Source organism: Microtus ochrogaster, chromosome 10, assembly GCF_000317375.1.
Source record: "Microtus ochrogaster isolate Prairie Vole_2 chromosome 10, MicOch1.0, whole genome shotgun sequence".
Classification (NCBI taxonomy): Eukaryota; Metazoa; Chordata; class Mammalia; order Rodentia; family Cricetidae; genus Microtus; species Microtus ochrogaster.
The window spans coordinates 46,809,135-46,835,536 of NC_022016.1; the positions used below are offsets into that span (position 1 = coordinate 46,809,135).

General features: G+C 42.0%; 1 protein-coding gene and 1 pseudogene across 19 annotated transcripts in view; one reads left to right on the forward strand and one right to left on the reverse strand.

Moving 5' to 3' along the window:
- Positions 1 to 26,402, reverse strand: part of Eif4g3 (eukaryotic translation initiation factor 4 gamma 3) — a 229,712-nt gene that overhangs the window by 153,649 nt on the left and 49,661 nt on the right. For 16 of the 19 annotated variants that reach the window (XM_026782045.1, XM_026782044.1, XM_026782042.1 and 13 more), the window contains one exon: positions 11,152 to 11,280. The exons of the other annotated variants lie outside the window; for them this stretch is intronic. Coding sequence is in view for 12 of the 16 variants with exons in the window: in XM_026782042.1 (XP_026637843.1) it covers positions 11,152 to 11,280 (129 nt within the window). In the remaining 4 variants the exon portion in view is untranslated. The remainder of the gene's footprint in view (positions 1 to 11,151; positions 11,281 to 26,402) is intronic. 19 annotated transcript variants of the gene reach the window in all.
- Positions 18,845 to 19,327, forward strand: LOC101997633 (annotated as a pseudogene).

Below are 26,402 nucleotides of genomic sequence, written 5' to 3' on the forward strand. Positions count from 1 at the left end.
CCTTTCCGATATACAACTTTTGTTTTAAGTAAGGGCAGGCTATACTATGTAGCCCAAGTGGGCCTCAAACTCAGGACAACTGCTTCAAATGGTAGGATTATAATAATGTACCAGCAAACATGGCTGTCTAAGGCTGCCTTTATGCCACAGTGAACTGAGAACTTTTTTATACTGTGGATGTGCTAGAGGGTTCCCTAGCCCATAGAGAATACAGATGTGCGATCAATCCCCTTTTAGCTCTCTAACTCAAAGAAAAAATTTCCCAACAAGTTTACAAAATGCTCCTCTGCAGGCCTCTTCACACAATGCTCCAGTGGAGAGGTTATTCATTCTGGAAAAAACTGCCTTTCAGCACCAGGGGAGCTGTACAACTGTAGAGGGCTATCTGCCACAAATACTACTCTACTTAATGGTGGCTTGCGGAAAGTTCTGAATTAATGTTTTAGGCAACCATCCATTAAGACACAGTACTTAATTAGTCCACATTAAAGTCATGCAATCACCCTGACTGTTACCTTGTAAACCGATAACTAATGGCCACTGTCCTCAATACACGGAAACAGCCTTAGTCATTCACCAGCACCTATCTCTACGGCTCTACTTGTCATCCTCAGCAATCCAAGTCAAAATATTGATTATCTACAGAATCCTAGAATGTGGTCATTCTGAAAGCAAACTGGTTTTTCACCACCCTCTATAAACTGAAATACTAGTAACATAGTACAAAAAAAAAAAAAGAAAACATGCATATAAACAAACTAAAACCCCTAATCTCTCATGTTACATTTTTTAAAATACTTTAAATTAAATAGGTGGGAATAGTATTTCGCTATATCTAAACACTGTCCATGTTTTCATAAATGCTTATTTGCTGACTGTGTTCTGGAAACATTCAGCTCAGAAAAAGATAACTCATTCTCTAGGTTACGCCCACAATTTCCTAACTTTCCAGCTCAGGAACTCAAGGGAGTCTTCACAGGAAAGGGTAGCATGACCGAAGGAACCCTTCCTCCTCAGAAAAAGATCTCCACGGGCAGACTCAGCATTTTATAGCTAACCTTCTATAGTCAAAAAAAAAAATAAATAAATAAACTTCTACTCAAAGTTTATCAGTACCCACTCACTCTTAATAAAAGATCTTTTATATAAATAAAGCAAGCATTCACATCGATAAACAGTCAAAGGAAGTAACTGCGAAATTTCATTTACTGCTATTTTTCTCTGGTCAGACTCAGGACGTACTACAGGTCAAGTCAGGCACTACAAATCCTACGGAGGGATCTGTTTCACTGCCTTCAAATGCTTGGGAACAATTGAATTTAGTTTGAAACCCATGAAGACCTAACTGCACAAAAGGGAAGCACCTGTAACCAATCAACAGTTAAAGCCTCAGGACATAATCCGGCTCAACCGCCAAAAGCTAGAAAAGTGCATCTGTGAGCAATGGGACTCACAGTATCAGTTGATTCCAGTAGGAAGATAAGACTAAGAACTCCTGAGATGAGTCTCATTTTTGAGCACTGACATCACAGAGAGCTCCATGAACAACCATTTTCGTATTCTTTATAATTAGTTCAAGGTGACACGCCATGGTTTTCCCTGGGCCTTGATAGACTCATCTAAAATTATGGAACTCAGAATACATTTATGTCTGGGGTGCTTCATAGTCTCGCAATAGTAATGATATTGTTCACCCTACAAAGCCATGAAACATCAGATGCTAGCAGAAAGATCCTAATGGTTCACTGAGTCCCCAGGCACCTACAGACATTACAACATCTACTCGGCTGGGCCTGGGCTAGACCCAACACCACCTGAACCTGCTCTGAAATCTGTGCTGCTTTCTCCCACCAGCCACACCTTTATTTAGTCTCTAGATTCTTCTTGCATTATCTGCAGTGATGGCTCTGATTCCATGCATCTGTCAGAGCATACGCAATCTTGTGTGGGTCCTATAACCCCTCTTCTTTTTGAGTACTGAACAGATAAATGTTTCTGCTTTTGTGTTTTGAGACAGGTTTCTCTGTGTAACCCTGGCTGTCCTGGAACTTGCTCAACAGACCAGACTGGCCTTGAACTCAGAGATCTATACACCTCTGCCTTCCTGAGATTTAAGGCATGCACCACTACTGCCAGGCCTGTGCAAAAAAATTTTATAAAGTTCAATTGTTTAGCAAAGATTCTCAAGTTGACTGCTTAAAAAACTGAAATGTATTGTTTCATTTTGTGTGTGTAGAGTGTGTGCCCCCACATGTGTGGATGCACAGGTGCGCAGTCATGTGTGGCAGACAGACACGACATCAGGTTATCATAATCAATTGTACTCCATCTTATTTCTTGAGACGGGGTCTCTCATTAAACCCAGATTACTGACCAGCCTGGCTAGCTGGTCAGTAAGTCCCTCCCTGGTCCTGTCTCTCAGAGCTTGAAAACATAGACACATGCCATCACGCCTAGCTTTTTTTGTAGGGGCTTGCCCTCCTCCTTGGAAAGCAAGTGATTATCTACAGGGCCATCTCCCAACCCTAAAACATATAATGAAACATATTATTACACATGTGTTAGCGTTTCCCCCACACACCGCATACACACAGGGAAAAGGAGGGTTTCAGATTACCAGCACCTAGAGCTATAGGTGAAGTGGCATGCCTAATGTAGGTCCTAAGACATGAACTTTCATCTCCAGGACAAGCAGCAAGTGCCCTTAACTGCTGAGCCATGTCTTCAGACAAGAAATGGTATTTCCGGATCTCTGTGAGTTCGAGACCAGCCTGGTCTACAGAGCTAGTTCCAGGACAGGCTCCAAAACCACATAGAAACCCTGCCTTGAAAAAAAAAAAAAAAAAAGAAATGGTATTTCAAAGGACATATCGTGAATGATAGTTGTGCTTCCAGAGTGAGCTATAAAAGCCTCGCATGCCTAAAAATGATGTACAATAGTGAATTATGAGAATACAAGGAAGACAGGAAGCTGGGAACTGTAGGTAAACAATGTGGCTCAGTGGTGGAGCACTTACCTCAGATGGGTGATGCCCTAGGTTCAATTCTCAGTAACAGAAAAAATAAATAGAAGCTGGGAACTGGGGGTGCTGACTTTGTTGTCTGACAAAGTTGCTATCTGAAGACACGAGTCAAAACATTCCACCTATCAAATCAATCTGTCTCATTCTACAAAATGAAAATAACCACACCTGTGTCACAAGGTGCCCTGAAACCGTAAGTGTTGACCATCTAGCTATCATCCTGGCAATAGCAACCTGGAACTCAGAGTGCCTGTGCTCTGTTGTGAACAAGTTCTGTTGTGATCTAGGAAGAACAGCTTTCAGTATTTTAAATTCAATTACTTTAATGTTTGTAGAGTCAGATATGCCTAACACCCATCTCTAATCTAAGGAAGATCTGGTGTGTTTTAGAATTTGGCCTTCTGACGCCTGAAGACTGAGTGCTCCTTCGGGAGCTTTTATTGCACTATCCTTTTCAAAGATCCCAGAGAGGGCCACTCTTCAAGAAAGAAGTCTTTATTTCTTACAGTTTTTAAGAGTTAGGACAAGCTTAACAGAAGACAAAAATCTCTTGTGTATGTACCTACCATTTGAGGGGGGGGAAGGGTAGGGTTTTGAGACAGGGTTTCTTGGTCCTGAATGTCCTGGAACTCTATAGATAAACAGGCTGATCTTGAACTCACAGAAGAGATCCGTGTGCCTCTGCCTCCCGAGTGCTGGGATTAAAGACATGTACTATCACCCTCTACCCATCTTTTGGATAGTTTTCTTTTTTTTTATAGAGATAATACTCTTTCTAGTATTTCGGTATTTGGCTACAAATAGTTTCTGCCTTTACTGATGCTCAAGCTGCTTTAACCATGCTCAAAGCAGAAGAAGCAAGAATGAAACCTGCAGGTCAGCCCTCCATACATCTGATCATCCCAGGCTAGCCTCCAGTGCCTAAGCTACTTCCTCCCTTCTAAAGGTTGCCAAATGGTTATGTAAATGAGCCAGCTGGCTTCTGAGTCATCACTCTTATTCCCAACTTCTCCGTTCCCAGTGTGAACCTTGAATAGCTCTATGAGCCTATAACAGCAGTCAGAATTTCAGTCACCTCCTAAACATGGAAACTGGACAGCTGACCTCCCTCACTCCAGGGGAGAGGCGAGTGACAGCTGTTGTTCAAATATTGGTTTCTATTACCTGTCTACTTGGTAACCCAAAATATTTCTCTCTAAACCTGCTCTAGTTTCCTAAAAGAAAATTTTCATGTGTGTACAATGCTAAAAGCTTTGCAACTTGCAGAAACAGGCACAGTGGCACACAGTTATAATACCAGCAAGGATGAGGCAGGAGGATAGAGAATGCAAGCCAGTTTGGGTTATACTGCAAAACTCTTCAAACAAGCAAGCAAACAAAAACAAAGTCTACTGCCAAATGCCTCTTTAGCAATCCCATTCCCTGGGCAGGCTCGAGAACAGTCAGGCGGTGATGCCCTGAACACAGGAAACTACAGCCTGAATGCCATGTCGTCTTAGTCCTCTGAAGCTAAGAACAACATCAGGAAAAATAATAAAAAGTACAAAGTGGGCATATGACACTAAGAAATAACTTGGATTATAACCAGTGGCGATAACAGAACTGATAGAAACTTTCAGAACTTATCAATGACGGGCATCTCATGATGCTGGGCACTGAGGAGGCCTATCACCTTGGTCCAGAACTTCATTCCTAATCACTCTAAACACCTAGGTTTTTGCACTACCACCATTTCTATTTCACTTCTGCAGCTGTGTGAATATCAGCTGTGCCCATTTCTAGATTACATCAGCCTCATGTTAATCATTTGGCCAATACAATAAACTGATGTTTTGAATACCCTCTCTTTGAGATACCTTGCTGGATGGTGGTGGTACGTGCCTTTAAAAAAATCTATTGAGCCGGGCGGTGGTGGCTCACGTCTTTAATCCCAGCATTCGGGAGGCAGAGGCAGGTGGATCTCTGTGAGTTTGAGACCAGCCTAATCTACAAGGGCTAGTTCCAGGTCAGGCTTCAAAGCTACAGAGAAACCCTGTCTCAAAAAAGAAAAACAAACAACAACAACAACAACAAAAATCTCGAGTAGACGGAAAAGGAGACGTGAAATTCAACAGCTCGAGAGCTATTATGTGGGAGAAGTAAATGTGACCCATCACCTGGTAGACGGTTTAGGAATGATCTTTGCACTCGCAAGGCAGAGCAAGGCCTAGACTAAGTTACAAGAGAACCTGTCTCAAAAGAAAGGGAAAAGGAGTTTTTATATACTGTTCTTTGCAGTTCATGAACTTTCAAATAACCTTCCTGTTTGCTCCCTTTAGAGCCAACAGTCCTTTACTGAATTGATCTGCTCCACTCCCTACACCCCTGACAGCTACCCCGGCAAATTTAGCTCCTTTCTCTGAGTGTGATGCTCATTCCCTCTGATGATCTTCCCTCTGGGGTCCCGCTGTTCCACCCCAGAGCTGCCTGCTCAATCACATGCATGCAGAGGGTATTTCTGCAAGAAATGTTACCAGCACTTGGAGTGATCAAACTGTCTTGACTTCCTAGTCTCTATAAAAGCAATCTGTTCCAGGACTGCGGCTCTAGCTCAGTGGCAGAGCGCCTGTATCACACACTGATCCCCAGTAGGGCACTAAACATAAACAGAACGCTACCCTACTTTACTCTCCTTTCCAAGATTCACCTTCATGTGCTGATTTCTGAGTGGAAACAGCAACACATTGAACTATCAAAAACAATGAATGAATGAATGAATGAATGAATGAACCATCTGTATGTCTCATTAGTTTTAGAAAGTGGCAACACTTAGGCCAGCAGCTGATGTGGGAGTGATTTCTTATTAATAAAAAAAAACTGCCTAGGCCCATTTGATAGGCCAACCCTTATGTAGGCGGAGAAAACAGAACAGAATGCTGGGAGAAAGAAGTTGAGTCAGGGAGTTGCCGTGTGTCTCCCTCCAGACAGACGCAGGTTAAGATCTTCCATGGTAAGCCACCTCGTGGGCTACACAGATTATTAGAAATGGGTTAGATCAATATATAAGAGTTAGCCAATAAGAGGCTGGAACTAATGGGCCAAGCAGTGTTTAAATGAATACAGTTTCCGAGTACTTATTTCAGGGCATAAGCTAGCCATGCGGGCGGCCAGGTGCCGGGGACGCAGTCTCGCCGCTCCTATTACTGCAAGCAGCAATCAGAGCTACAGGAAGTACAGATCTACATGAAATACAAGTGTCCACAGAAGGAAACCTGCATGGTAAAGGAAGGTTTTTTTGTTTATTTGTTTGTTTGAAGCAACTTACTCAAAATACCCAGGGATAGGAAGGGGTGAGGCGCAAGAAGAGTCCCCAGTTGTACTCAGAAAGTTATTATTTCCCCTGGCAGAATTTAGGTAAAAATGAGGAGCACCAATCACAAGCTGATCTGATCCCACATAAAAGGCAACAAGGAATGTCTATGAAATCACGTTTGATTCTTATAAAATCATTTCATTTTCTAATTTTCTAGATTTCTAATATGGATTCTACCTGTGTAGGTGAGGTAGCTTTGCCAAGCAGAAGCATACCCTCTGGGCTCACTGTGTGCCATCTTGGTAATAACCAGTCATTACTCTACAACAGTACTTAAATATCAGGCAGAGAATTTTCTACGCCACTGGGCTATTTTTGCAACTATGAGAAATGCAATGCAAGGAAAAGTACAATGAAATCAGCATCCGAAGCTGCTCTGCAGGTCGGTTCACGGTGAGGTGGTGAGGTAGAAGACTGCTAAGGTGAGGCATCAGCAGGAACGCACGGGCCAAGTCCTGCGTTATAACTACAACAATACTGTCCTGTGAAGAAAGGAGCACACGGGCCAAGTCCTGCGTTACAACTACAATCATACTGTCCTGTGAAGAAAGGCTAAAGAAAACAGAGCAGTGGCAATTCCCTAGCTGTTCTGACACATTAAAGCTGCCACAGTTACACATAATGTGAACACACCGCTAAAAAAACCACTGGGTTGTTCCAGGGATTTAGAGTTTATTCATTATTTTTTTCCTTCTTTTTGCCTAGAATTCCTGATCCTCCTGTCTGATCCCCAAGTGCTGGAATTACAGTCATGAGGCACAATAGCAGGATACTATTTCCGTATGTTAATAACAACTGTGAAGAAGAAAGATGACAGCACTTGTTCTAGTGGAAAATGACAGTATACTGTAATTCCAGGCAGGAGGGTTTTGAGTTCAAGGCTAGCCTAACTTATATGGGTAAATTCCAAGCAAGCTTGAGCTACACAAGACCCAGGCTCAAACAAGAAAACAGACAATAGTTTTTGAATTTTTTTTTCAAATGTTTTTAAGTATGATATTATCAAAAGCAAGCAAATAGCAGTTGGCACCAACAGGGCCTGCATGCTGTCAGTATTACACACAGCAAGACACCTTCAGCAGCCCCAAGCATGGCTTCCACACGCCACTTCCTCCAAAGAATGTACTTCAAGATAGAGGAAAGGAGGGACTGAGAGATGGGTCAGCAATTAAGAGCACTTGTTGCTCTTGCAAATGACCCAAGTTCTGTTCCCATCACCCCATGTAGTGGCTCACAGTCATCATTAACTCTAGTTCCAGAGGTTCTAACTCCAGTCTCTTCTGGCCTCCTGGGTACCAGGCATACATGTGGTCAATACACAAATGCACACTTGTTCAGGCAAACAATGTATATACATAATTTTTTTTTCAAGACAGAGTTTCTCTGTGTAACAGCTCTGGCTGTCCTGGAACTCACTTTAGAGACCAAAATTCATCTGCTTCTACCTCCCAAGTGCTGATATTAAAGGTGTGTGTCACCACCATTGTGTTTAAAAGTACTTTTTAAAAGATGGAAAGGAAATATAAAACTGTAAATTTTACTTTGTTCTTCTTTTTAAGGAAATCCAACAGCCATCTATTTCAGCAACAAGATATGAGGAGGAAAAATAAAGCTTGAAACTTCCCTACTTTTAGTAAGGCTATTTGTCGAAGTCATGAAACTACAATTGTTTTCTAAATACATAAAAGTTACCAATAAGTAAAATGATTAGTCACGCTAATAATAAAAATAAATTAAAATGATTGTTTTAGTACCAAAAGCTTGTACTTCTTGCTAGGGAGAGACTGAAACAGAGGACTGCCACAAACAAGGCCTGCCTGAGCAACTTAGTGAGACCCTATCTCAGAACATTAAGTAAACAGACATAGTTCAGGGGACACACCTGCCTGGAGCATATGTGGGTGGGTGTGCGTGTGCACATGCTCTTCACTTACTGATCCACTCATGAAATCAGGCACAATCTTAGCAGACAGACCCACAAAGAAACCCAATATAATAACTGGTGGTCCTTCTCCTAAGCTTCCTAGCTATTTATGTGTTCTAGTATCTAAAAAGAGCTGATGAAATGACAGAAAGGATGGCTATTGTGGCCTCACAACTGATACCACTGAGAACACATCCTTTCTTAAATACGAACTGTGCGATTCTAGTGGATTTCAGGACATTGAAGAACTTTGGACCAGCTGCTTTGGTCAAATCACACACTGAAAAGGTAAAAATCTCAGTTGTGGAGGACTCTCTCTCTCCTTATTCACCAACTGTCAGCTGCTTGCTTTCAGATCAAAAGTTGCCTTGTTTGCCTGTGATGGGAAAATGGATCTGGCTCTATAAATTATCTCAGCATCTCACCTGGTACACTATTGTCAACAGAGGGTGCTACGTAGGCACCCTTCAGGAGACATTGCCTTCCAGCCAGAACCACCTATCCTGGCTCCAAACTCTGGTTTCTCTGCTGGCCAGTTTCCAGATGGGCACAGCTTACTCTGAGCAGATACCTGGTGCCGTACAGAGGGGCAGCAGTGCCCTCCAGCAAACAGCTAACTACCTGGCAGATTTGTAGGAAAGAACCTTCCTGAGAACGGCTTTCCCTCAACAGCACAAAGGGAGAACTACAGCCCGCTCCAAAGGGTAGATCTCCACCAGGGCCACTCAGCAAGCCATACCACTCTCTTTAAACAAGACCCAGAACCAGAAAGGGGATACTATGTACCTGTGCTAGTTAAAGCTCTGTCAACTTGACACAAAATAGAAAACCTCAATTGAGAAGATGCTTCTGTCTTAGCTACAGTTCTGTTACTGTATAGAGACATTATGACCAAGGCAACTCCTAAAGAAAGCATTGTTTACAGCTTCAGAGGGTTAGTACATGACCATCATGGCAGGAACATGACAACACACATGGCAACTGGAGCGGTAGCTAAGAGCTACATCCTGACCCAAAGTGGGAAAGAGAGGAAATATCTAATTTATTTTTTATCATGACTAAGGAAAACTATAAATATTTATCTTCAACTTTTCAAAGACCCTAGAAGGAAACAGAACACAAAGTGCAAAGCAGCTTTATTCATTAACTAATAAAAGAAAAGCAACACATATACAGGAGGACATCCCACATCAATGAGTACTGTATTTCAGTATGCGGCTAACTTCTAAAGTCATTTGGAAGTTTTAATTTTAGTGAGGAAGAGGACAAAAGGAAATTCTGCAGCAAGCACAGCTTGTGCAACAGCTTCCACCACTGGTGACTCCCAACCCATTCACTTAACGTCGCCGTAAGGCCTGGACCATTTGCACTGCAGCAGCTCTTTGTTAGAGATCAATGCAAGAAAAAGAAACTTTCCCAACATTCTACAGGTCAAGCTTCTAGCAGGTTCCAAAGGAAGCACTGTGAGCAAGCTCAACTGTGTGGCACTAGAGACCTTTCTACCATAAGGAGTCACAGCTTCGACGTCAGCCCTAGAAACGGTTTTTTTCCCCCTTCACCCATCTGCCCTTCTTACATCCTCAGAGTACCGTCTTTTCATTCACCCATCTCCACTACAATCCGTTATTCTTAATTCATTATACTCAATATTCCCTACTCAAGCTGCTGCAATTTTTCTCTTGATGAGATTCAGACTAATATACCTTAATAACAGGTTAGACAGTTCTGTCCAAGAGCTAAGTAAAAAGAGTTTAAATAAAGATTTATTTATTTAATATATGAATGCTCTATTTTCATATACAACTTTATGCGAGAAAAGGGCATCAGATTCCACTAGAGATGATTGTGAGCCACCATGTGGGGGCTGGGAATTGAACTCAGAACCTCTGAAAGAACAGCCAGTGCTCTTAACCACTGAGCCATCTCTCCAGCCCTTAAATATTTAAAATTGAAGTTCTATTATATAAAAACAAGCATTTAACAAAATCCATGAAAAATTAATTCATATAGTCCTTAACAGAGCAACAAATGGATTATGATCTAGCAAATTATAATTCCTGTTGGAAACATAAACTCTGATTAATAACCATAAATGTCATAATCATCAGTTTTAGAATTGTTTTTATTAACTTTAGAAGCTCCTAATCGTTATGTTGTAAAACGCCTAAACTATGAAAACAAAAGTTTTAAATGGAGGCTGGAGAGATGGCTCAGCGGCTATAAGTGCTTGTCGTTCTTCCAGAGGACCAGGCTTCCTTTCCCAGAGGCTTCCTAAGTCTAGACCACTCTCAAGCACAAGGGAAAAGAACATGTGGTCACAGGACAGTATCTAGGGAAGGGCAAAGGATACAGGAGACCCAGTGATGCTATAAAGTAGGATGAACATCTGTGCTGCCCATCAAGCAAAACCTGCTGAGAGAATCCTGATACAAAGCAAACCCAAGAATTCCTGGGGGGGGAGACCCAAGTTACCCCATAAAAAAGGCCATCTGCCTTTCACAGAAGCAGAAAAGCACTGTCCCCTCCACCAAAAAGAAATAGGAAGGGCGGAGGACACTAAAAGGCAGGTTCAGCACATCTAAGTATCTTCTCTTAACTAGTTTTAGAATCACTGATCAATTTCTCAAAACAAACAGGAAAAACTAAATATAAAGTCAGGTTCTTTCTTAAACACCCCAAGACAAAAAGTGTAAGTTCCAGCTGCCAGCAGACACACAGGACAGGGACCCAAGCCTTCAAGAGCTCTGCACTAACTGCCAGTGAGCAGAGTCAAATTTAGAGAAACTGAAATACAAGGATTATAAGGAAATGTCTTTTAAAAGAAAACAACACAGAAAACCTGCATTTCTTACTTGAGAGAGTCCAGGGGACGATGCATGTCCCGGGGGTGTGGCCGCAAGATTGGGATGCCCCTTGTTTATTTCATGTGCTGAGTAAGGGGAAGGGGCTGGGGGTCCCGGCTGTCTTGCTACCTGTGTTACCTGTGAGGAAGTCAAAGAACAGTAGATTAGTGACCCGATCTACGAGTACAGCTGAAATGATTAAACCTGGACTCTATGCCTCACAAGTTACAATAACTAGTACTAGACTGAGAGCAGTTTACTATCTTAGAATACATGAATATTTCCATGTTTGATGAATTCCTAAAGCATATAATCTCCAGACAAAGCAAAAATCCTAAAACAAAAATAGGTAAATGAAACTGTATCTAGCATTTTATAAAGATACAGGAAATCGATGGCTATGGGAGTGGAGAGGAGAGAGAGGAGGCTCAGCTTTTCTGTAGCATGAGGTGAGACTCACAGGACTTGTTAGTCAGGACTCTCAGAACAACCTGTGATGGCTTTTTTATAATCCCAGCACTCTGGAGGAGAATGATGAATTCAGGGCTGGCTTGCGCTCAACAAAGACTGTCTCAAGAGAAAAGGGAGAGGCTGGAAGAGGGCTTTTGTCTAATACGTCATCAAGCCTAGGGGCAAACCTGGGCAGCACATAAACTGGGCTTGATGGTGCTGGCCTGTAACCCCAGCTCTTAGAAAACTTGGGTAGAAACTGCAGGAGGAGTTCAAGGTCATCTGTGGCTACATAGCAAGCTCAAATTCAAGGCTGGCCTGGGTTCCATGACACTGTCTCAAAACAAAGGAAACAACTAAACAAAAAACTGTAAGATGGAGTGGCCTGGGCTGTATATGGAGCCGCTGGCAGTGGGACCAGGATCTAACTCTAATGCATGAACTGACTTTGTGGAGCACATTCTCTATGGAGAGACTGGAGGACACGACACTTGGTCCTGCCTCAAAGAGGTGATGGGACACAATTTGTTGACTTCCCGGCAGAGGTCTTACCCTCTCTCCAAGGAGCAGATGGGGATAGGGTGGGGGAAGGGGAAAGTGAAGAAGAGGAGAGAGGGGGGACCTGGGATTGGTATTTAAAAAAAAAACAACTGTTAAGACAAGGACAAAAGCAGCTATATTTCCTAGTTAAAACTGGCTTGAGACCCACTTGCTGAACTTTAGACGGCACGAAAGCACATCTGCAAGTCAATGAATTATAGCAGCTAAGCACTACTACAAAGCCCTCTGCCTGACTACAGGCTAGTCTAAATGTTCTGAGGACAGCAAAGGCGGCTACACTATTTTACAGTATAGTAGGTTAGATTCAATGCATTTTCAATTGACTCGAGTAAAGCACTTGCTACAGAAGCATGAAAACCCACACAAAAGACGCATGGCCACTCATGCCTGCAAACCCTACTTTGGGGAAGAGAAGGGCATGCAGATTAGGAGCTCCAGAGATCAACAGTTCACCTGTTTAGACAACTGGTAAGCCCAAGACTCACTAAGAGAGGCCTCCAAAAGTTAAGGTGGACAGCCATGAGTAGTAGGGCCTGCTATCAGTCTCTGCTCTCACACAGTCCCACACAAGAATGCATACTGTCACGTATGTGTGCACGTGTACAAACACACACACACACACACACACACACACAAAATCTAATACAGCCCAGCTCCCCTGGACATTCTTTTTTTTTTTTTTTTTTTTTTTGTTTTTTTGAGACAGGGTTTCTCTGTGGCTTTGGAGCCTGTCCTGGAACTAGCTCTGTAGACCAGGCTGGTCTCGAACTCACAGAGATCCGCCTGTCTCTGCCTCCCGAGTGCTGGGATTAAAGGCGTGCACCACCACCGCCCGGCTTCCCTGGACATTCTAAGACTTACTGAAAACTGCAGCAGACTCACAAGATTTTTCTTTCTATATTTCTCTTTTTTATATTCTATTTTATTTTGGGACAGTGTTTCTCTGTACCATGGCTGTCCTGAAATTCGCTCAGTAGATCAGGATGGCCTCGAAATCACAAGAATCCTCCTGCCTATATCTTCCAAGTGCTGGGACTAAAGGTAAGCACCACCACAGCCCAGCTGACTTGTGAGTTTCTCCTCAAGATTTCTACCTAAAAATAATCTCCTGCAAAATTAATGACATTTGATAGCAACTCAGGAAGATAATGCAAATTAAACTGTTCATTAAGTGAACTGGTTCATCTATCAAGCACTATCTTAAGTAATTTGATCAAATATAGTAATTTAGAATTACCTCAATATGCTACCATTTTCAAATAATAATTACAATGTGTGGTGAGGCAGGAGCCTGAACATGAGAATCCTTTCTTAGGAAACGTGGGGTAGCTGACCAGACATAATCACATCTGGGAAGAATGGCCACTAGGGGGCGGGGCCAGGCAGGAATGTGGAGTAGTAACGTAATTCTCTAAACTTCCACTAGAAACCACAACTGAGGATTCTGTATATAGCCACAGTGCAAGCTACTAAGACATACACAGAAACAGCCACTGTGGATGCAGTTAGGTCACCTCCGCATTATCTCCAAATTGAGGCAATGCAGATGCACTGTTAAAAACCCACACAAAGCACTCCTTAGTCATACGTCTTTAAGTTTGATGAAAACACATACTTACGCACACAGTAAGTCTTTACCAAATAAATAAATAAATCTGACATCACCCAGAGTCCCATCAAATATATTAATCTCTCTTTCAGCAACAAATTGTCCCTATAAAGGTCAAGGACAAATGGCTTCTATCGACCGTCACCACTCATTACTTTTCTCTAAGCCTGACTGGTGGGCCGCGTTTATAGTCCCAGACAGAAGGTATTCAAGGGTATTCCTGAATTCAGGGATTCAAGGGTAGCCCTGGGCTATGCGCAGAATCCCAGGTCACCATGTATCACATGAAAGATCTTATTTCCAAAAGCCAAATAAAATACAAAAATAAGTGCTCAGCAATTAAGAGCACTTATTTCATGTGCAGAGAACCCAGACTGAGTTCCCAGCATCCAGGTGGTGGTGCCCAACCATCAATAATGCCAGATGGATTCTAGGGGATCCAACACCTGCTTCTGACCTCTGAGGATATCAAGCACACACACACATGGTGTAGACACATACATGCAAACAAAATGCCTATACACATAAAATAGCTCAGTAAAATAAATACAAAAACAGGCACTAACATTCAGATGGTCACAGTCCCACAAAATGGCTACATTTAACCAGGGTGACAGACAGATGCCTGAGCTTTGCTTTCAGATGTGACAGCCCTCATCAGTTTCCTACCATTCTAGCTCTTCCCTCAGAACATGTATTTTCCCAAACAGATACTAGAAAATAATAAAAGCTGATCTATGTGAGAAATAGTATGGATCTGCCGATATGACCAGTGGATAAAGCACACAGATCCCAGAGACCCAAGTTTGATATTCAGGACCCATGTGGCAGAAGGAAAGAACAGTCATCCGCTATCTGTGTGTTGTGGAGCATGTACACCCACACATACACAGACAGACACAGAGTAAATGTAAAATATGTACACATACAGTATTCCCTAAATGAAGTAGTACAGTAGATACTAAAAAAAAATCTTGCCAGGCAGTGGTGGCACACGCCTTTAATCCCAGCACTTGGGAGGCAGAGGCAGGCGGTGAGTTCGAGACCAGCCTGGTCTACAGAGCTAGTTCCAGGACAGGCTCCAAAACCACAGAGAAACCCTGTCTCGAAAAACCAAAAAAAAAAAAAAAAATCTTATTGAACATCATAACAATTTTCAAATTCTGATATCACTATTCATCCACAGGAAGGAAGAACTGACAGATGGGAGGACGTGAGGAGGAAGGCTTTCTCCCTTTTTCTGTTCTACACTTTATTAGTTTGGGCTACTTGCAATCCCAGGTATTCCAGTACATTTTGACCTTTTATAAAACAAGTAACTCTTGCTACCAGACTGCCTCATCCAGTTCTAACAGATAAGGTGCCTAGCCTCACTGCTACTTGATATACCATGGCTGGTAGATATCCATGGCAGGGAGGTCTGTCTGCCTGTATCCAAAGAGAAACAATGGAGGAGGAGTGGATGGAGTGGGGGTGGGAGGAACTGGGATGAGGAGAGGAAGGGAAGCTTTGATTGAAATGCAAAAACAAAATGGATGGATTGATGGACAGAAGGACAGAGAAAAATCAAACAATCAATTCCATGAGTCCTCAAGCCATGCTTAAGCACAGAAACAAGCAGACTCCATATGTTTTTATGATGAACTCAGAACAGGGCTCAGTTATGATGGATGTACCAAACAAGCAGATAAGATGTTTATTTTGTTAAAATGTACTTTTTGTTTATTTTGTAAGTATGTTTATGTATCCTGTTTATGTTTATTTTGTAAGTATGAACTCAAACAATGAAAAAAGGATACCTCTGTACTATTATTTATATGAAGCATTTTTCTCAGAACTGAAACTAGATTATAAAATCAAAATAGCAATCAATTCTGGAAAACACTAAAGATGCCCTCTGTGTCCTGTGGTATCAAACATTTAGACAAGATTTAATTTCTTATACAAAATTAAGTTCAAACATTCATTTGCATACAAATTTGATTTTGTCTTTAATACAACGAGAGAAACAATGTGTGTGTCTGTGTATACCAAAGAACTGTTCCCAAAATTTATTCATGATTATTGTTGTGCTGGTCTAGAAAAAAAAAATGACCCCCAAAGGTTCACAGGAGGCAGCACTATTAGGAGGTGTGACCTTGCAGGAGTGGGTGTGACTTTGTTGGAGAGCTGTTAAGTCACTGGGGATGGGCTCTGAGGTCTCAAATGCTAAAGCCACACTCAGTGTGACTGTCTCTTCCAGCTGCCTGCAGATCCGGAGGTACAACTCTCCAGCTTCTTATCCAGCACCATGTCCACCTGCATGCCGCCACGTCCCACAATGATGATAATGAACTAAACCTCTGAATTGTGAGCCCAATTAAATGTTTTTCTCTATAAGAGTTACGATGGTCATGGTGTCTTTTTCACAGGAATGAAATCCTAACTAAGACAGTAGCAAATATTTACAAAACTATTTTGTATATATATAAACCAGGACCATGTAAGAAAATTCTAACATGAAAAGGAGTCACAGACAGACAAGTATTAGAGTCACAGCAGTAAGGATAGAGAATGTAGACTATATCTTAGAGGGAAAGACTAGAAGTATGACAAGACAGAACAAGGGCTGGCTGCGAGGCTCACTCAAATAACCAGTATTTACTGATGGAATTTACAGCGTGTGAGAGACCAGTGAGCAGGAGAGAGTCCTACCTCCATGGACCTGCTACTCATGCTGACCTAAGACACATTCAGAGTCTCCGTGTGAAGATACGAATGGCCACCAACATGACATGCAGACCACACCAGCAGTAGACTTGAAGCCATTCTCCTTGCCCAGCCTCCCAGACATTAGTATTATAGCCTATGCTCAGCTTGTATACTACATTGAAAGTCCTAACTTCATGAAAATCAGAAATCCTTTGGAGTTGTGGCTTGGAGTACTGGGTCTGGGGAAGTGCTGTTCTGAAATGAGAGGCTGAAAAGCAGGACAGACCTAAGGGAAGAGTAAGCAAGAATCACGATACAACACCTACCAGATAGCTGTCCAGTGGGAGCAATGAGTACCTGCTGGATCTGTATGAGCTTGAGGAGCTGGGGTCAGACCAAAGAACCTAGGGATGGGTTCATTATCAATACTACAGATGGTATCTAAACTAATTGCCAAAACTAGCAAACAAAGATTTCAGAAAATGACACAGGGCAGAGGGCTGACATTAACTTCTGGATCAATATGGTCAGTGTAACTGTAGCGGTTAAAACCATATGCTCACCCCATGTAGTCCCTGGGGTTTATATCTCTTCTTAAAACTATACAAGAAAAAAAGAACCAAAATTGTAGAATAAATCAATAATGCCTGCTAAAATTAAATCAAATCTCGAAATTACTAAAGTGATTAAAGGGTTATCACAATTTCAGCTGTCCCAAGAGTAAAGCAGATGTCACAGCAGAGAAACCAGAAACAGAAGTTGTCCAATTGTTTACAAACAGGAGAATTAATACATCATGGTCTCAGGGACCGCATCAAGCCAACAAGACTAACTGCTTCTACCATGCTACTGAGAACCAGCACTGGGCCAAGCACCGGGAATCGGGCCTTCCAGCTACAGATAAGGTCCTGCCTTCCTTCTAGATCCTTAATAGGAAGAAGGGCCACAGCAAACAGAAATGGGTAACTGTAAAGTGCTGCTGAAAACCAGCAACAGTTCCAGGTCTGAAGTGGGAGAACCCACATGTTCTTCAGGAAGGGAAAGGCTGAGTTCAGACTTATAGGTAAAGACGATTCTAAAAAGAAAAGGCTAGAGTTGCCACGGCACATCCTATAAAAAGAAAAGAGGTCTGCGTGGGAAGAGCTGGAGAAGAGAATTACACGAAGAGAAGCCTGAGTTGAGACACTGGCGAGCCTGTGGAAACCACCCACATTTCTCCTGGTGGAGACACTTAGCAAGCAGGGGCCATGCACTTGCAGCATCATTACTAACTGTAGTATGTGAAGCCAGCCCTGATCAACACTGGGGCTGAGGGTGGCAGTTAGGACCCAAGGAACGCAGACTCTTTCAAAAGGAATGGAAATGTCCTAAAACTGACTACAGCGACAGGATACAATAAAATCTACTGACCTTGACACTTAAATGGGTTGTATGCTATTGTAATTATGTTAGTAAAAATGGGGGAGAAAAGGGAATGGTTAGACAGGCTAGAGTTGGACAAATGAGGTTAAGTAGCCAGAAAGGAGATGATTTTCCCAAAGCGATCAAGTCAGAAGACCCTATTGAGAAACAGCAGTGACTCTAACCCAGACTTTGCAGGTGACTGGCAAGCGCTATTGCAACTACATCCCAGGAAGACATGGTGCTCAGACAGAGACTGGGAAAGTTGGGAGGGCACCTCACACTGGATACTGCAATACCTGGAAGCTGAGGCAGGAGGACTACTGAGAGTTCAGGTTGAATAGCACACAGTGTGAGTTCCAGGCCAGCCTGGGCCACCTGAGACCCCCGACTTTAAAGAAATCAACCAAAGAATCATCTCTCACTGAAAGAAAAGTCATGGTCAATCTAGAAGTCTCTCTTCCATCACTAAACTCACCAGTAGTTTTGTAGCAAACACTACACTTCTTAGCTGCTATCCCTCCTCCAGTCTCTCACACCTTAGAACTGAAATCCTAAAGGCTCACATTGGCAACCAATCGAGAGGAGAGAAAGCAGGCAGACCAGATTGATTTCTGAACTATGTAACATGGTTTCACTTTCCTAGCTGTAATAACAATACATTTTAGAAAGTATCCAATATAGTGTTTGATATATAGAATTTCCACCTACTACAGTGTCTGCTCACATACTAAACCATGACCTCATGACCCAATCTCTTCCTGGCAATCCTAACCTTAGCATATGAGGCTTTGGGGACCTTTCAAACTCAACCTATCACAAAAAGTAATGGCAGAGAGACAGAAACTAAAAGTGCTCCCAAGTGGCTCCATCTAAACAAAGGAATGAGTAGAAATTGTTTCTATCTTTAGAAATCCTTCTATATTATTTTTTCACGCCACATGCATTCAATTATTCTGATCATTTTCTTTAAGAAGGACAAATAAGCTTTCCTTTCTGCTGGGAACCGGCTGCTGGCTGTCGAAATGGGCAAGTTCATGAAACCCGGGAAAGTGGTGCTCGTCCTGGCTGGACACTACTCGGGACGCAAAGCCGTCATCGTGAAGAACATTGATGATGGCACCTCAGACCGCCCTTACAGCCATGCGCTGGTGGCTGGAATTGACCGCTATCCCCGAAAAGTGACGGCTGCCATGGGCAAGAAGAAAGTCGCTAAGAGATCCAAGATCAAGTCCTTTGTGAAGGTTTATAACTACAACCACCTGATGCCCACAAGGTACTCTGTGGACATCCCCCTGGACAAAACTGTTGTCAACAAGGATGTCTTTAGGGACCCTGCCCTAAAACGCAAGGCAAGGCGGGAAGCCAAGGTCAAATTTGAGGAACGATACAAGACAGGGAAGAACAAATGGTTTTTCCAGAAGCTTCGCTTTTAGGTATATTTTTGTTTACATCATTAAAAGTTTAAAAAAAAAAAAAGGAACGACAAATAAATGCCAATAAGATATTTAAGGATCAGCATAAAGAATTAAGACAACAAAGACCTATAAGCAAGGATGCTCAACACAGCAAATACAAGAATACTGGCACAGAGCTGAAAATGTGGCTCTGTTGGTAGAGTGCTTGCCCGACATGGGTAAAGTTCTAGGTTCAATCCCCAGCACTGCATAAATCCAGGCACAACGATACACACTTACAATCCCAACACTCAAGAGCCCAAGGCAGAAGGATTGAGAAGTCAGGGTCATTGTTAGCTAGAATCAAAGCCAGCTGGATAACCTGAAACCTTGTAACTCTACCTAAAAAAATAACGGAGTAATACAAATGCCATAACTAGAGAAGTAAGACTAAACAGAGGAGAACAGCAGTAATACTGATAACATCCTGCCCCTGAAAAGGTCTCTTCTCAATATACCCAAAAGTTGGAAATGATTTCTTTCAGTACTTTATGGTACATCCAAGGTCTACTAAACCAAGGCACAATATATATGATAAGAAAACAATATATATGACATATATATATGATAGATTAAGAAAAATACAAAATGTAAGCTGTGTTTGAAAGTATAAATTAAAGGTGCCAAGAAGGCTCAGTGGGTAAAGGAGCTTTGCCACACAAGGTTGGCAAATCAGAGTTTGAACCCCAGAACCTACATAAAGGAAGAAGGAGAGAACCAAATCCACAATGTCTTCTGACCTCCAGTGTGTGTTTTGGTACACATGTCCACCTATATCCACCAAGCACAGAATGAAACAATTCAATATTCTAAAGATGTTAAGTATGAGTTTAGCATGTACATTTCCTATGTCTATGAAAAATCCTTCTCTCTAAACTGTAGGTATTTATCTAGAACATAAAGTAGTATCATAATTTAGTTCTTTTCAGTTTGGGTACGTTTCTGTTACTATTTAATCAGGAAAGAAATGTAGGGCATGATTCTGTCATTTGACTATTACATTTGTGACAGTAAAATAATCATAAAAACAAGTCAATTGGGAAACAAATCCTTAAAAAAAAGTCTATCTAAAATGTTTCATATTTTTCTGTGTGTATAAGGCATGTGTGTGAGGACAGATACATAGGCATCGTGCAGGGCTCGGCAAACTTAGAAGGTAGCTGTCTTCTTCTACCTCGGTGATTGAGGAATCAAGTTCAAGTCAGCAGACTTGCCAGGCAAGCCATTTTAGCTGCTGAGCCATCCCACAAGGCCAAGAAAAAAAATAATACATAAATGGGTAGCATGAGCTCATTAGCCAGACAGTGCAGCAGCACCACCACCTGCCTTACATTTTAATCTATATTTCTCTTTTTCTAGAGAGCATCTATTACTTCAATTCTGCTATTTGGAACTTGGAAGTTTCCACACTGGTCTATAAAATTTCACGCAAGATGCCAGAGTATGGCACACAACTGTACACCCAGCACTTGAGATGTGGGACATGATGACAAGTTTGACCCCAGCCTGGGATACAAAGCCAGACTGAGGCCAGCCTAAGACTCCATAGTAAAACCTTGACCCCCAAAAGAAAGAATGGCCAGTATGAGCCAATGGGTGAGCAGAGGAGGCAGCCTGGCCTCAAACTCACAACAATTCTCTACCTCAGCTTTCCAAAGGTTTGTCTCCAGGATGTTTCCATCCAACAGGACCCCATGTCCTCTTTCACAAGTTCAGAGCCCACTGTCAAGAACTCAGCTTTCCCCAGGGCACTGTCAAATACAGCAAGGGCTACCTCGGAATCAGCTGCCATCTTTCCTTATGTTTTGGTTTTTTTCAAGGCAGGGTTTCACTTTGGCTGTCCTGAAAGTCCAAGCTTGCCTCAAACTCACAGAGATCTGCCTGCGTCTGAATCTGTGTTGGACTAAAGGCCTGCAATACTACCACCCAGCCAATTTCCATCATAAAACATGATTTTCACATTTATACTTTGATTTTACTGCTGACCTCCCATTGTTAATCAGTATAAATTAATAATAAATTCAATAAATAATAAGTTCAAATGTGTTATCAAAATCAAATTATTAAAGCCGGGCGGTGGTGGCGTACACCTTTAATCCCAGCACTCGGGAGGCAGAGGCAGGCGGATCTCTGTGAGTTCGAGTCCAGCCTGGTCTACAAAGGGAGTTCCAGGACAGGCTCAAAAGCTACAGAGAAACCCTGTCTCGAAAAACAAAAAAAACAAAAAAAAAAAGTCATTAGATTGCTCTGGAATAGCACATGTCACAGAAGAAGTGTCACTATGTCCCCATTCGGAGGTTAAGTTACAGATCATTACCTACCATACAAAAACTTAAAACAGAAACCTGTAGACTGCAAACAAGTTTTATCTATTAATAAATACCTGTATATTTCTTAGTTCTGAGCTAGTGTGGGATTCCTTTAAGCGCCAGACCTCTCTTCGATCAAGGGCTGTTCACCTTCAAACAGTATCAATCATACATCTGGAAACCCCCTAACTATAATGCTACTTCTCCCGAATAGAGACTCTTACAGCCCATTGCCCTATGATGCAAGCAGAACTCTAGTTACTGCTCAGTTCATTGCCCTCCTGCAGTATAATCAATAAACTTAACCTTTAAAAATAAAATAAAATAATAAAGGTTATCATGTGAACTTCTTTATGAAATCTGTTAAAAGATGTATGTCTCACAATGCTGGAATCAAGTATTTAAACATGGTAGCTACTATGTTTAATTTTGTTAACAACGTTTAAAATGTAGGTTTTAAAATCTTGAATGACAGTTTAGACTAAAATGTACCCTGACTTTTATTTTCACACCTGGGAGAATAGGAGAGGTTTAATCTCATGTAGTTGGTGTCTCTAGACTAGAGGCACTGGCACCACCTGGGAGCGGGATAAAAATGCAGAACTACCAACAGTAAGGCCCCAGCAGTGCTGGCACAGCACCCCAAATGTCCTGCTTGCTGTTTTCAGCCCACAGGACAATAACACAAAATAGCTGCAGACAGTCTGCTGCCACAAACATCTAGGTCTGAGCTTTTTTCCCCAACAAGCACTTCCCCTTTGCTGCTTGTGATAATTCGGGTCTGGGCAGCCAGGAAACCAAAGAACAGTCTCAGTCTACAGCACAGGGGCTGGAATACTCCACAGTTTAAAGAAACGCACTATCAGCCGGGCGATGGTGGCACACACCTTTAATCCCAGCACTCTGGAGGCAGAGGCAGGCAGATCTCTGTGAGTTCGAGACCAGCCTGGTCTAAAAGAGTTAGTTCCAGGACAGGCTCCAAAACTACAGAGAAACACTGTCTCAAAAAAACCCAAAGAAAAAAGAAAAAAAGAAAAAGAAGAAAGAAAGAAACACACTATCAAAGTGCTCTGACACAGACTCTTTCTACTCTTATCTGGGAAACCTGAAAGTCATTCCTCACTGGCATTTACCAGCTGGCTACTCCTTTACATCTCCCAGCTTATTCTTCCTTCTAAAGGAGGAAATCAAGCAAATACATATTAAATAATATTTTAATTAGGTATCTGATTTAACATTTAATGAGAAATCCACATTAAATATTAATGAAGAATCTAAACTTTCATAAATGCCATTAATTGGCAGATACAAAGACAGGCAGGAAGGCAGACCCAGACTGGTAACAAGCAGCCTCTAAGGCCCTAAGGTGCTGACAGAAGTACTTTAGAGGGACTTCAGGACAGGGAGAGGTTTACTGGAAAATAGTGTGCTCTGCCTTGCAGTCAACAGACCTGAGTTTGGATACCCAGTACCCACATAAGAGCAGTGCATGGAGGTACAGAAACAGTATATTCCAAGAGTTTCTGGCCAGTTAGTCAAGCTGCTACAGTAGCCACAGACTCAATGAGAGACTCCCTTAGAAGACAAGGTAGAAACCCAGAACAGAGGCACATGCTTAATCCCAGCACTTAGGAAGCAGGGGCAATCTTGTTCCAGGAGAACCAGAGCTACATAGTGAGGCCATGTCTTATAAACAAACAAACCAGAATAAACTATCAGTAGAAAACAATAAATAAGCCGCCCTACATCAACCACTGGGGTCTACGAGTTCCATCAGGTTCAATTCTGCCACTCTAGTACACAACGTGCACATGCACACACATGGAATGCAGAGAGAGAAAGAGAGAGAGAGAGAGAGAGAGAGAGAGAGAGAGAGAGAGATATCCAAAAAGTGGAATACAGCTCATATCTGCAATGCAACATTTTGGGAGGCTGAGATAGGAAGATGCCATGAGTTTTAGACCAGTCTAAGATACATGCTAAGTTCTTGTCCTGCTTCAGCTATATAGCAAGACCCTGCCAAAAAGAAAAAGAAAAAGAAAAGGCCCATGGCCACACCCAAACCCTAGCATTCAGGCGAATGAGACAGAAAAACTGGGTTAAAGGGTAGCTTTGGCTCCTCAGTCAGCCTTGGTCTTCTTGGGATGAATGCTAACCATTTCACCCTCACTGAGGATGCTTGTGGGCTCTCATAACAATTACCAATGTGCACATTCTGAGTGTGCAGAGCACTGTGCACCAGTTTTGTCTCACTGTGTATAAAGAAATCACCACGCCACAGGTTTAAAACAATGGACTATTATTCTGTGGTGACAGCACAGTCAAGCAGACTCTCACCTGGATGGACACTACTGCTCAACAAGAACTGACTGGGCCAGGCCAGGCTTCTCGGCAGTAGGATCTCCACTGACTGCTAGTCTACTCAATACTCAGAGGGTGGGGAAATTTTGAAAAAACAGGATTTTCTAAACATTACATACAGCTACAGGATGGAAGAGCCGGGACTAAATGAGTATAAACTACTTACAAAAATCAAAACTGTAACAGCAAGAAAGTAATTCATCTCTGAAGAGTAACTTAAGTAACATAGGAATCTCTGAAAATGAATGACTAGGAAAGCCTTCCTTCCAGTCACCCTGAAGACAGACTTCTACCCTGAAAGTGTGACTGCAATCCACATAGCAGGCTTAACAGTCACAAATTCTAATTTCTCTAAAGACAAAAGACAGAATTAAACACACGACAGACTGCACAGCCGCAGAGAGTTAACAGCTAACACACTGCAGATCAGCTACCGCCTCCCCCAGCTGTCATCTCTCCTCTACCCTGAATACCCTAGTACAACTTTTCAACTATTTGTTTGAATGTTCATGGTTCATTAATGGAATCGATCTCTCAAATGACTTATCTTTGATAAATATTTAAAATAAATGAATACAAAATAACCTAACTGACACATGGAGTCATTCCAATAGGCTTGTCCAACTGCGGGTATTCTTTAGATGACTGGCAGACTATCAGAAGTGACTACTCAAGTCTACAGAAGATGACCAGTCACTAAAAAAGCTGAGAGCTTTGGCCAGGAATACCACTGCCTTTAAAGAATTTAACCAACTCAATTCAAACACTATATGGCACTGCATGTCAGTGTAGGTAGGGAATGAGTGAGTGTTAACCTTTATTTGCTGACACAGAAATGGGGAAAATGAACCTACAGAAAAATAATGACCAAATATAGAATCCTGATGCTTGTACAGGGGCACTAAAACCTCAAAGACCCCAGCCACATACTCCCCTACTCACTGGCAACAATATGTACAATAATGGAAAAGTCTGGACTGGGAATCTTCAACCATTAAGACTATAATAATTTGCCAGGTGTAGTGACAAACACCTTTACTCCCAGCACGCTAGAGGCAGAGTCAGGAGGATCTTTGAAAACATAAAGCCAGTCCGGCATATACAGCAAGCTCCAGAACAATAAGAGATATATAGTGGACACTGATGCAAAACAAACAAACAAGAATGCAAATAATTCATTAAAAATGAAAGCAGTCCAGAGGCAGAGGCATTTCCAGATCTCACTAAATGTAATTTTTAAGTTGAAGAAGAAACCTGCTACCAGGAAGTCTAAGGCAGACTTCACTCTAATAGTCTGGGACCGCTCACAAAATACAGAAACAACTAGACATTAAAAAACAGAAATAGCTGGGCAGTGGTGGTGCACACCTTTAAAACAGTGACACTCTAAAAGGCAAATTAGTTCTATTTCTCTTTCTCCTCTTTTTGTATTTCATTATACCAGGTCTAAGTTTCAAAAACTCTACACAGCCTATAATTCCCCATGTTATCTGATGCCCCAAGTCCAACTTCTCTCCACACCAGCATCTGTGGTTTTGAAGACTCTGCTAACCCACGGCCATCCCAGGGGTTCTGTGCTGCAGGAGTGCTCTTTCTCTAGAAATCATCAATTTTATTTTATTTTGTTTTTCTTGGCAGCAAAAACTATGCACTTCCAGAACTATGCACATGCTAGACCAAATGTCTACTAAGTAGCTCACGCTAGCATGGAACTAGGGATCTTTCTGCCTCAGCCTCCCCAGTACTGGCATTAAAGTATGCACTGCCACTCCAGGCTTTCTAGTTCCCTAAATGCCTTTTCCAAGAGAATTTCCTTGAGCGTGTTAGCTAGGGAAGCATATCCATCCTATACCCTTTTATCTTACTGTTTCACCAAAGCACTGAATACAACACCTGAACAATAATGTAAGCCTTTATTTTGTTAAAAGATGAATGCTCCAACTTTGAGCTGCAAGCACTTGCGTAGCATTTCTGAAACCCTGGGTTCAATCTCTACTACTGTGCAAGAACTAAGCTGATTCAGAACTCAAACTATTAAAAATCATATTACTTTGGATTGCAACCATTTATTGCCCCATTTCTGTCAGACTCTAGTTTCCTTTCAGAACAGGAGTAAATGGCAGATAGAGAACAGGATATTAATAGACAGGTATGTCACCATGACTCTTAAATTCTCATAGGTTCACTGGAGAACATCATTTTAGTAACTGAATTTTCAAACTATAAAACGAACCCTCTCTTACAAATTGGTCATTCAAAACATAATTTAAACCTCCTCTTGGGTTCACTTAGCCAATATCTATGCATATTTTATATGGAATCAGGGATAGAAAAGGTAAAGGAAAAAACAATTAAGAAAAGGAAAACTGTCAAGGCCAGCCTGATCTATAGATCAAGTTCCAGGACAGCCAGGGCTACACA